This window comes from Electrophorus electricus, chromosome 5 (assembly GCF_013358815.1).
Source record: "Electrophorus electricus isolate fEleEle1 chromosome 5, fEleEle1.pri, whole genome shotgun sequence".
Classification (NCBI taxonomy): Eukaryota; Metazoa; Chordata; class Actinopteri; order Gymnotiformes; family Gymnotidae; genus Electrophorus; species Electrophorus electricus.
The window spans coordinates 12,421,336-12,433,838 of NC_049539.1; the positions used below are offsets into that span (position 1 = coordinate 12,421,336).

A 12,503-nucleotide genomic window follows, 5' to 3' on the forward strand; every position below is an offset into this window, starting at 1 on the left:
AGCCTAAATATGGATTTCCTTACATGTTAAAGCAAAACAAAATGTTCACTCATTTTCCAAGGACACTTTACAACAGTTATCAATTGGCCCACCTTTCACTGGTTTATGAACAGGTTAAGATAGGCTGCACTATCTAATCTCCTTGTATTTTACACTGTCCATCCATCCTTCCAAGGAAAGCATTCCCACAACACAGTGCTGCCGCCCCCATACCTCACTGATGGGACGGTGTTTGTGGAGGAGTGGGCAGTGTTAGGTTTCCACCACAGATAACATTTTGAACTTTAGTCAAAAAACAAGTTTTGGGGGTTTTTTTGTCTGGCATGACCATAAAACCTTATCCCACATTTTAACTGGGTCACTTGGATGCTTTCTGGCAATCTCTGGATGTGCTCTGATGAAGTTGTACTGTAATCTCTCCATTCTAGCCATCCTCAGGTGTGTGCTGAGCTCTTGATATTATCATACTGGTGGACCTTCACAACTGGATATTAAATGTGGAGCTTTTTCCTATACTGTGCACATCTAGATCTTTTATCTCCAATTTCCAGATTATGCTCAAAAAGAAAAAAAAACAAAAACAAAATATGACAGCATGAAATGTGGAAAAAAAAATTTAATCCAGACAAATCTGATTACTCTTTTGTATGACACAAAATGCCAATAATGCCATTTTAAATGGAAGTCCATCACAAAACCTTTGTTTTGTGAATAACGACTGTAAAATATTGTAAGAATGTTTGTGTGTGTGCTTCTAACATAGCCCTGGAGCTAAAACACACGTTGTACACACGCAGCTGCACTGTTAGACGTGTTAGGTTTTAGCTTCTTAAGCAACACTTAGGAAAATGCCTTATATTTTGGGCGATACAGATTAGCAGACATTTGATGAACGTGTAGAATTAAATTCAGCGTTCAAAATTAAACACTCTAAAGCTGCATTCAAATTCCACTGGTGGGACCGTACTAACCAGCCACTGCAAATCCCAGCGATAGGACCATACTTGCGAAATCCAGCACAGCCCTGAAGAACTTAAAAGCTGTGCAATCATACAAGTGTCATTTTCTGTCCAATCCAGATCCACTTCCACGGTGTTGGTCAAGCTCACCTCCGAACATGTAGAAGGCCCCGGTGGAGGAGAGGTAGAGTCCAGCGGAGGCCGTGCGAGGGGAGGCCTTCTCTTCCCCCCTACTTAACTCCCACCACTGACCCACACCCTCACTGTCATGGACACCCAGCTGACAAGTATGCCCTACAAAGCCTGCATTGCAGAGGCAGTGCTCTCCCCTCTGAGAGAGAGCGAAAGAGAGAGATTGAAAGAGAGAGCAAGAGAGAGGGAGGAGCAACAGAGCGAGGGACGGGGGTGGGGGACAGAGAGAGAGACAGAGACAGAGACAGAGAGCTGATAGTGACTCAGAATTAACATTCATCTGATATGAAATACAAATATATTGTTCACAGCAGTTGAACAGACGATCAGGGGTCCTGAAGCTCAGTCCTGGGGGCCCACAGTCCTGCACTGCTTCGGCTCCCTCTGTCCTAAAACACCACACCCAGCTCACAAACATCTGGATAACCAGCTGATAAGCTACTGTGAATCAGCTGTGTTGAGAGCAGGGAGCTGAACAGGGCAGCGGGCCCCCAGGACAACTATGAACCCCTGATTTACAAGTAAGCTTGAGACCCTTGCAGTGACCCAGTGACGTTAAAATAACTTAATCAAATATTCTGAAAAATCTGTGTAATGACATGAAAGAGAGAAAATCATGAGATCCTCATGCGAGGATATAAAGTCATGAATAAACAAAAATTCAAGAACACCAAAGGATCATCTGCAAAAATGAATGATTGGCTGGGTGGTTCTGGAAGAATGTTTGTGCTCCAAAATAAGCATAAACAGTAAACCTAAATGCAAGGGTACAAAAACTTTAAACCCTAAATGCTGTATATAAATGTCCACACTTACATTCTTTGTAATAATGTATTAAAACGTTTATTATGGATAACAACACAACAGATTGGTCTTATTGGTAAAATGGAGAAACTGCTCACTTCAAACCATCAGGACCTATAGCAAAAATTAAGATGAAATAATGGGGAAAAAAAATGTTTAATGATGGATACCCCTTCCCTGCAAAAGTCTAGCTCCTCTGGGCCATACCCACCATATCACAGTGGCCATGCTGGGAGCAGAGGGTGGAACAGAGGCGGGTGGTACAGTCTGGGCCTCCCCAGCCTTGCAGGCACTGGCAGCGGGAAGAGGCGGAGTCACAGCGCCCGTGACCCCCGCAGTCGCCAGGGCACAGCGAGAAGGTGTAGGTGGCGTTGAAACCAAGCAGGTTGTAGTTGGCGTCACTGAAGAGGTGGAGCAGCATCTGGAGGAGCAGAGCAGAGGGAGGAGGTGAAGGAGAAGCGTGGAGAGAGGGAGACCTTTTCTGACATTTCACAGATTTCTCGCGATTTCCCGTCCCAGAAAACCCAGTTATGTAAATTAAACTTTTTAACACACCACCGGGGATCTCTACCCGCAAAGCAGAGAACAATTAAATTGTGTACTACTCTGAAAAAAAAGTAGTGTCATAACTACAGCTCACAAATGCTTTACAGATCAGCCTTCCCAGACACTCTACCAAGGTCATGACACCTTGGTCAGTGTGGCCAATCAGCCACACCAGCCAAAAAGAACCCAAAGTAAAACTGGAAATGAGGACTAACATTAATAATGCCCTCTGTGCATTCATGTCCTCTACATAAATGCAAATATCCCTCTTAAGAAGATGATCAATCCTTTCTATTGCTTTTCCACCTTCTCTGTTCCTTCATGGGGAATTAACGGAGAATGTTCTCTGAAGTTGTCCACTGTTAATGGTAACAGCGGAATTCTTCAATCGGTCATGCTAAATGAAATCAACTATGCTCTACTTATAGTGCATCTTAGACTTAATAATGCTGCATCCCTGCAATGTTTGCAATGGAATCACTCATTAATATGGCTAAACCCTGCTTTTTGCTTGTTTAACTTCTAACTTTATCATGTTTGTTACGTTTCATGGACCTTTGAATCATTAACAGGACATTAAAGATGGCTGACTGCTAAATGTCTGGCAGAGCAAACTGTGCCAAGCTAAGGATACTCCATTAACACACAATGTTGTGTACTTTAGGCTTAATAGGAAAGTTCACAAAAGAGAACAAAACGTGATTAACTTATTCATTAACACCAAACATTTAGGATTAGTTACTATTTAACAAAGCAGAGGGAATAAATTTTGAAATGGGTAAACAACTCTGAGAGCAAAGTAATGCCAGGCAGCATGTTAAACCTAACATGAACCCCATGGTGAATCACAGAATTTGGAGGTCAAATGGCTATGGCCAGATGACACTCTTCACCAGGTGAACTGATCTCAAATCAAGCAGCAGACTCACTGATTCTCGCTGCACCAGTGATCAGACAAGACTTCCAAAAATGCACAAGGCTGTCTGCGGCTTTGAGACTCTAGAAACTAGTACCTGGAGGAATGTTTTTCGTTTGTTTGTTTGTTTTGGCTTTCTAATATTCAAATACAATTACAAATCATCATTTTCATCCCCTGGGAGCTGAGAGACAGTAGCACAGTTCAGAGCTATGCCTGACCGGTAATCTCGTGTCATTACCCTTGAATGTGGTGTTTTGAGGGTATACGAAACCCTACCAGGCAAAAATAAAGAAGAGGTATGACACTCGGTCAGTCAGATATGAGCATTGATTTTCTAGAGCCAAACGGCAAGAAGAGAAGGAATACAAATACAATCCTAACACAAATCTTTTCAACAGATAGCATGTTCTGCATTTTCCCATATCTCAAACGCTGGTTAGAAAGGTCAGGGCAGACTCATTGTATTGACGATTTATCTGTTCGCTTCATTTTAAACTTACCTTGCCTGACTTGGCCTCTATTGGCTGGGGCAGTGTAGTGCCGCTAAGACTAGCTAGCAGGGGGCTCTGATAGGATTCTCCATCATAGACGAACAGGTAATCGTAGGTGCACTCTGTCTCCATGAACGTGAAGTTAAGCACAATGCGATAATTGCTGGTGGGAGCTGAAGGAAGAGAATTTTGCAGTGGACAGAATGGAATGCCTTTAGTGACGTTATGGCACAACCAGACATGTAAACCATCATGCTTGGATGGAACTTTGCCAAGCCACTAAAATTACATCTGCACCCTGCACGCAGTGATCATGTGTCATACTGCAGTCAAAATAGTAACCAAGCTTTACATGCTTAAATATTACACTAACAACAATATCATGTCATGTGCAGTATCAAAGACAGTCTTCTGAAAAAACAATTACCAAGCAAACAAGCTCATTCAGCCTGATTCTTTTAACACTCACCTGTGATGAGCCACTCACAGTTCCCATTAACAGAATAGTTTCCCGGGCCATCAGTGACGTATCCCGGGGGTCCTCTGAGAACCTGCCTTTGGCCTTTACAGTCCCCTGCCCAACAACCAGGGGCCACAACTGCCATCAACAGCAGCAGCCTGGCCTGAACAACGGGACTCATTCTCTCCCCCACCCAGGGGTGGTTGAGGGAAGCCATGACAGTTGGAGGTCTTACTCGCTCACAGCCTGGGGGCCTTGTGACAGAGTAATGTAGCACAAATAGTTAGGCTCTACATTGCAAAAGGCAAAGTAATTATTTTGTTATTCTCCAAGTCAAAACATATAGCTGCTAACTAGCCACTGTCAATCCGTCAGATGTAGTGAAATACGAATAACAAGTGAGCTACTTTATAACTAAATAACTCAGTCAGAGCAAATAACTGGGTTTTACTCAATCAATGTTGATATTGCACTAATAACTGTGACAACAGCATCTGAGAGACAGGGACAAGGTCGATATATCTAGAATAGGCGACCCTTGCGTTTTCTGTCGCCACCCACCTATCTCAGTTAGGTAAACTAGGTGGCCTTGGCAATAACAGCGCTAGTTTAGATGTTGTTGTCCAACTAGCTGGGCAAGTTAGATAGCTCTAGCTAACCTAGGTTACCTATCTAACTAGCTAGCTCAAATAAGCTACATTCGAGTCAGATACCAACCATATTCGTAAAATAGCTAATCAACACAAAAGATAAGAATACAATATTAACGACATCCAAAGCCCAATTATTTAGCTATAGCTATTAAATAAATCAAGCTGAATTAGTAGGCTTGTTAACCTAGGTTACCTATAGCTAACTGCTTAGCTCGTTCCAGCGATACAAGATAACGCCGCACAGTCTTATTATCAGCTAGCCACATCGCAGGATGAACAAACGTTTCCGTTAATCTACTTACGGATCCCCAAATCCTTATCTTCATTCTTCATAAGTGAAAATACACAATGGAGGGAAAAATAGTTACAAATCTTACGGATCTGTGATATCCATTTAAGAAGTAATCTAGCTAGACAGACAGACAGGCAGGCAGGCAGCTTCCTAAATATCTGACTACTGTTTTGATTGTGGATCAATCAAATTCCCTGGTAGGGAAAACCAGTGAACGGGTCCAGACAGCACAGGACGGGCGGCCTTTAAAATCTCCACCTCCGACTTGTTAGCAAGCTGGCTAGCTAGCTAGCTAGTTAAGTGTTGTATAGCTTTCCCTCATGCACATTCGGGAAAAATTTGTAGAGCCAATGCATTTCATTATAAATAAGAATAACGGTCAAAGCGTACACGAAAATAAAACGGTATGCGCAGTCATAGTTTTCCGAACATGCACTGAAAGTCCCAGACAACACAGAATCGTCAGTACAGAGGTATCAGTAGTGTTGGTTTTGTCAGTCCCTAAAAGCATCTGTGTACCTCACAGATGGTTACTGCGCACAAAGCCCTCAGAGGATTCCCTGTATTGCACTCTGCTGGTAACGATCAGCGTTGCATTGTCTGACTGAAGCCTTTAGAAAGCCCACCATGCCATAAAATCTCCAACGCTCACTGTAAAATAAAATTAGATTTAAGGAATTACTACATTAATACACTTTATAGCTGTGAGCCTAAATGTGCACAGATGCAATACGTCATCCCAGTACATTTGGTCAATCGATTCCAATTCATGTTTAAAGCCCTTATACAGTGACCTCTAGAATTACTATCACCATCAATTATTACTGTGGATGATTACTGTGCATAGCGTATTTATAAACCGATCACGTTAATTAAATAATTCATTCATCAAAAAAATATATGTTGCGACTTTTTGTTCACTGAATGGTGGAGTTTGTGCAGTTACCAGTAAAATAGCAAAGCCTTCCATTGCACTTGATGAGGTATCATGGATTTCACTTAATGGATTTCCATGCGCCTCACTATTTACGAAGTCTGCTGTTCAACTCATTCTGCAGGTTTTCAGTAGGATTTATTTCAATGGATTCAGATATTTATTGCAAAAGCAAGCTATTTTTGCATGGGTCTAGAAAAATGCTGAGGATCATTGTCCTGCTAGGAGACACAATGGCAACCCACTGTGAGCTAAGGCTATAGGCACAGCTAAGGCCTTTTATTCTAAAATACCTTTGCATGTAAGACCTTTTGTTGTAAAATGTCCCAGTCCCTGCCCACAGTGCCATATAGTCTAATAAAGTTCCTTTCAGAAGCAAAACTGCACTTGAACATCATACATCCTGCAACATACTGCATAGAGATGACTATCCATCTCTTTAAACTGAAACTACTTCTGCTGTTTATTTTGGTCCAATCTTACCTTAAATCCTGGATCACATTAATGTTCCAATAATGTCCAATGTACACAAGGTGCTTATATTTGAGCTTAGACAAAAATCGAAACTTTATTATGCAAAGCCTTCCAATTATTGCCAAGGACAAAGCGTGTTAATAGATTTTTGTACATGTTTTTCTCTCTCCAACCAATTTATTTTTGCTCAGAGGAATTCCATGAGAGGAATATTATATTAAACTTTCACTATTATAATTATGCAACATTGGCCAATAAATGAAGCCAGTAACTGTCTTATTGCATTTATAACCTTCCACATGGTGATAAGTGACAAATAGATCACGTGGCATCTCGTCTTTATGTAATTTGAGCTATATTCGAAAATGTAGTGAATCGAATACCCGTAGGATAATCTATTAGCCTTTAGCAAAAGTGCATCGTAGATATAGTCTACTATAATGCATAGTAGACTAACCATACGAATTCTACTCTAGTATTAAGTCGACACGTCTGAAGTGTCCTTCATTCTGTGCAGAGTGGAAGGCAAAATGGCCTATCATGGAATGCGTTTTCCAAAACTGCACAAACCAGTTATTCGTACATAATAATAATAATAATAATAATAATAATAATAATAATAATAATAATAGTAATAATAATAATAATAATAATAATATATTATTATTATTATACTTCGTAAAAAAACAAGCTGCTTCTTTGTAATACTATAAAAATGAAATTGTCGCAGTGTTTGATCCAAACAGAGAAAACTTTACTTTCGATAGTGATCAATTGGTCCCTTGAACCTCCCGCCCACTGAACATCGCAGAACAGCTTGTCATGCATCGATCTGCGCTGCGACTCCAGTTTTGACAGACACAGCAAGGTTTCAGGAAGAAGTTTGACACGGAGAAGCCCAAACGAGGAAGTCGCATACTGTTCCATTACAATCGTTAAAAAAAACCCTCTTGTTTTTTCGGTTTTGGGTGCCACTCAACCCCTCGGGAGTGGATGTGAGCGAAACAAAACGAAAACATATTCGCGAGCAGTTACAACGGACAACCCGGAAAAGTGAAAGCAACGCGCGCGCCGCTGGAAACAACATGGCTGTGAACATGTCCGACGAAGATATCACCGACAGACCGTCTCTTCTGGAGACAGACCTGACCTGTCCTGTGTGTAAGGAGCTTTTCCGAGACCCCGTGTTACTCTCGTGTAGTCACAGTTTTTGCCGTGAATGTCTGGAGGCCAGCTGGAAGCATAAATCCACGAAGGAGTGTCCCGTATGTCGAAAGTGCTGTGATGGGGAGCAGCCGATACCAAATCGGGCGCTGAAGAACACTTGTGAGTCCTACCAGAAGGAGAAAGGTTGGCGAATTCCCGGAGGTGCCGAAGTTCTCTGCGGACTACACCAGCGAGAGATGCAATTGTTCTGCATTAAAGACGAGACTCCTATATGTGTTGAGTGTGTGATTCTGCACAGTGGCCATGATTTTTTACCTTTGGACCGGGGAGTTCCGTTCTGTAAGGTAACTGGAAGGTCCATAGCCCTATATGGTTCTGTAACAGAACATAAGTTGTAACATACATTTCCTTGTCGCTTAGCCAGCCTGCCTTTAGTCAGAACTGACCAGGATTTTGTTGACAATGGAATTCAGCTCTTAAAATGCTCAAGGCCCAGGAATCGTTACCTTAACTTTTCTTGCACAACTTTATTTTTCAGTGCCATATACTGTAGTATTCAAAGCAGATATTGTTTTGTTATAGGAGGAACTCAATATCAAAATCTCCATTCTATGTGAAAAATTGGAGTATTTTAGGAGAATGAAGAGACGATATGGTGACACAGTCACTTTTATTCAGGTAATTTATGTTCACTCTCAACCTTTACCAACTCTGGTTTCAAGGTCCAACTATTAATGTTAATTCTAGTTGTGGGCACTAACCTGTGCTCTGTGCATGAGTACAGTCTGTTGTCTGTTGTCTCACTACCTCTGTACCTCAGACCCAGTCTGAGGAGGCAGAGAGGCAAATCAAACAGGAATTTGAGAGACTTCATCAGATCCTGAATGAGGAAGAGGCCATGAGAATTCAAGCCCTGAAGAAAGAAGAAGAGCAGAAGAAGCAGTTGATGAAGGAGAAAATTGACAGCATAGCTCGCGAAATCACCTCCCTCTCTGACCTGATTCAGTCAGTGAAGAGAGAGATGGGAGCAGAGGATCTGACTTTCCTGCAGGTATTGGCTTCCCCTCTATAAAAGGGACATCCAGAGCCAGGTTTCCTGGAAGCATCATAACACAAAGACCAGGACTGAATGGTAGAGCAAGTATCACTCTGAATACCCTTCTCTCTCATTTAAGATGATCTTAACATTACGATGCTTTTAGGAAACGGGTCGTGTTTGTAGAGAGCAGTGCATACTGTTTTGAGTGACTATTGCTATACAGAATTATTTTCAGCTCACTGCTTACTGAATTCAATTTTTTTTCTTTCTCCAGAACTTCCAGACTCTTAAACGCAGGTAAGCTATGAACTTATCCTTCCTCACACAGAAATAACAGAGATTCTTATGCATGGATAACACCATGGGTAACAGAGACCATTGTTCATGCTGTCTCAATGTACCCTAGGGCACAGTGGACAGCTGAGGACCCCCAGAAGGTTCCTGGTGCCCTCATTGACATGGCCTCTCATGTTGGAGGTCTGGGGTACAAAGTCTGGGAGAATATACGAGCTCATATCAAGTGTTGTAAGTTCCTGTTTTTGCCCCAGAAAGCAACTTTTAAAAAAACAAGAAGAACTGGTGACAGTCACCTGTGCTGAACAGATGATGATAAAATTGGTGACAAATATGAAAACTTCTATATGCTACTTAAATATGGTCAAAACACATAAAAACATAATCTGCTATATGGAAGTTTTCATATTTGTTGTTTTTTGTTAATTGAGTGGTACAGTGCATTCATATTTAAAGGTATGAATTCTAGCACTTGCATACTATCACGAGAGACGTTAGTGTATAATGACAGACTGACAATCTGGAAAACCGGTCTGGTTAGTTCTTGCTTGGAACAGTGCTTAAATGCAGTTTGTCGTATTTAGTAGTTTGGTGGTAGTATAAGTCAGTGTTTGTCCCAAAATCTACTTCCAAATATATGGTATCTGCTTTATTCATTATTATTATGTAATATGCTGTGAGAAGTTAGTGATTTCAAAGTGGAAAATCTTGTCTGATGTAATTTAGAGATGGCATAGTTACATCTCATATGCTGACTAAAGTTCTTTAGGTCAGTGGATCTCTGGGGCTACTGTAGTTCCTTTTAAAGTTTCATCATTCTTGAGGCCTTTGGTATTATGTGATCAATTATAAATGTATGTTACATTAAAATGAGTATTTTAGTGATTGTGGTCACATACACAAATTGTGCAAATTTTGTGAAATGCAGAAAGGCAATTCATGCTAGCTTTGGGTATTGAACTGTTGTTTTCATGTAGAAAATATGGCCAGGTCAGGTTAGAACATCAAAGCTATAAATTTACATGTAGAAAGAAAAGCTCGGTTTAAGGCTTTGTGAATCATGGTTAAACTTCACAGTCTAAGATCCCTCTTCTCCACAGTCCCAGTGTTAATGGACCCCAACACTGTTTCACCCTGGCTGTACATATCCCCCGACTACGCCAGTGTGAAAGAGAGCCCGGAGAGGCAGTCCTTCCCGGACAACCCCGAACGCTTCGACCCCTGCGTCTTTGTCCTGGGTTCACATGGCTTCACGTCTGGCCACCACCGCTGGGACGTGCACGTAGGTGACAATCCCAAGTGGATCCTCGGAGTTTGCAGGGAGTCGATTACCCGAAAGCGCAAGTTCACGGTGACCACGTCGGGAGGGGTGTGGAGCATTGGGCTGAGCAAAGGCATGTACAGTGCGCTGACCACACCTCGCACGGAGCTGACCGTGGAGAGGAGGCCGGACACCATCAGGGTGAAACTGAACATGGAGAAGGAGGAAGTATCCTTCTGGGACGCAAGCACCGGAAGGCACCTCTGCACCTACACTGACAAGTTCACAGGGAAGATCTTCCCTCTTTTTGGCCCAGGCCTGCAGAGCACACCCATGGCTATTCTGCCAGCCAAGATCACCATCCATAAGAAGTGATGTGGTTTCACCACAGAGCCACCCAGAACTCTGGGGAAGAAGTTGACCTGCTGCTTTGTTTTCGTTTTGTTTCGTTTTACATAGAATAATCTTCATCCTTACTGTCCTGAAAAGTAAAACCCATAAAAGCTTTTAATGTTATTTACTATACCTTTTCACAGTTACTCTACATGCTCTATCAGGTGAACTAAAGGAGATTTATATTAAAAAAAAAAGTCTTTCTTTATTCTTGGCAAACAACACACCTGCATGGTATCCAGTCGTTTCCATCCAGCTATTTTAGTCATGAATTATTAAGCAGAGAAAACAGCAAATTAGCCAGGACATGGATAGAACAGGTAGAGCAATAAGCTAATAACATCATGGTCATGGATTCATTTCCCAGTCAGCACATGCATCATCATACTGGTAAATATGTAAGTCTCTCTGGATAAGAGTGAGTGCCAAATGTAAACTGTAAGTGCAGGCTCCAAGACCATGAGGTCTCCGGGACTGCAGTACGCAATGACATTTGGATGGGAAGAACCTGAGAACTACACACACAGGAAAACTCATTACCAGGAGCAGAAGAAGAAATGACAAATTCAGCAGACTAACTAGAGAAAAGCAAGGGTTTTTTATGCAAGCAGTTATGATAAAGTGGTTATGCCCCATCTTGTTTCATTTAGCAAACTGCTTTTATGCCTCGATACCTTCATGGTTTTGTTTATTCCCACTTTTTTCAACTATGATTGTTCATTTCTGAACTGGCTCAGGCTATTAGTGGGGAAGATGGTTTCACCTTTATGATTGTTCAAATGTGAATTGACTCATATTATCTCTGAGGAAGATGGGTTGACATTTATTACTGTTTAGTTGTGAATTGACTCAGACTAACTGGGGAAGATGGTTTCATCTTTTGAAGTGACCTGGGAAAACAGCATGAAGAGCAAAATGTTTAAAAGTACAGATGGAAAAAAAATGATATGAAAGTATTTCTGAAAAGGTTACAAGTCAGTCTCTTGTGTCCCAAATTAATTACTTAATAATTATTTTTATTATAATAATAATTTTGTTTATTATACATATGGGCCTTGTAAGATTCTGGGTTAATTTGAAACGCTTCCTCTTTTTACCCACTCCGTGTAACACATATGTGTACAGCTTTATATGTCCACAATAAAGGTAAATACTACATATAATTTCAATATTCTTGTTCTTGGAGATTTTGAGGTACAATGGAGAAAAAAAGACACCAGTTTAAGGTTGCAGAGATCATTTTGGGAATTTCAATGAAAACGTAGGTGTAATTTTGCAGAGTAATGCAACTTTGTATTTCTAATGTATGCTTTAGGCTGAGTGTAGTTCATACATTCTTCACAAGGGGGCAGAAAATGCTTCCTACTGCTTGTACTGTAGCTATCAGGCTGAGGGCAGCCCCCTTTGCTCTCAGAGGTGCATCATTTTTGCACAGCAAAGTAAACCTGGATTCATAGTGAAAAATTCACGGTTCAGTCCAATTTCATTTCATGTTTTATTGCACACATGGTGGAAAAATACTAAAACATTACTGCTCAATTTTGCTAAATACTTACAAAAATGTAGAAACATGAATTTACTCAGATGTGTGCTCACTGTGGTAGCTATGTCCGCATACTAAGTGA

At 41.3% G+C, this 12,503-nt stretch overlaps 2 protein-coding genes across 3 annotated transcripts in view; one reads left to right on the forward strand and one right to left on the reverse strand.

Annotated features, from left to right (window-relative positions):
- The window catches only part of megf8 (multiple EGF-like-domains 8), a 31,106-nt gene extending 23,589 nt beyond the window's left edge, over window positions 1–7,517 (reverse strand). For both annotated transcript variants that reach the window (XM_027001168.2, XM_035526558.1), the window contains exons 1-6: window positions 7,483–7,517; window positions 5,327–5,967; window positions 4,381–4,625; window positions 3,921–4,084; window positions 2,167–2,376; window positions 1,110–1,290 (exon numbers count right to left, since the gene is read on the reverse strand). In XM_027001168.2, coding sequence (XP_026856969.2) covers window positions 1,110–1,290; window positions 2,167–2,376; window positions 3,921–4,084; window positions 4,381–4,588 — 763 coding nt within the window. In that variant the 5' untranslated portion in view covers window positions 4,589–4,625; window positions 5,327–5,967; window positions 7,483–7,517. The remainder of the gene's footprint in view (window positions 1–1,109; window positions 1,291–2,166; window positions 2,377–3,920; window positions 4,085–4,380; window positions 4,626–5,326; window positions 5,968–7,482) is intronic.
- A 1-nt stretch (window position 7,518) lies between these two features.
- trim35-28 (tripartite motif containing 35-28) lies at window positions 7,519–12,041 on the forward strand. Its single transcript, XM_027001169.2, has 6 exons — window positions 7,519–8,235; window positions 8,474–8,569; window positions 8,712–8,942; window positions 9,205–9,227; window positions 9,337–9,455; window positions 10,325–12,041. Exons 1-6 carry the CDS (start codon window positions 7,810–7,812, stop codon window positions 10,858–10,860), a joined length of 1,431 nt encoding a protein of 476 aa, XP_026856970.1. The 5' UTR covers window positions 7,519–7,809; the 3' UTR covers window positions 10,861–12,041.
- The last annotated feature ends 462 nt before the right edge of the window (window positions 12,042–12,503 follow it).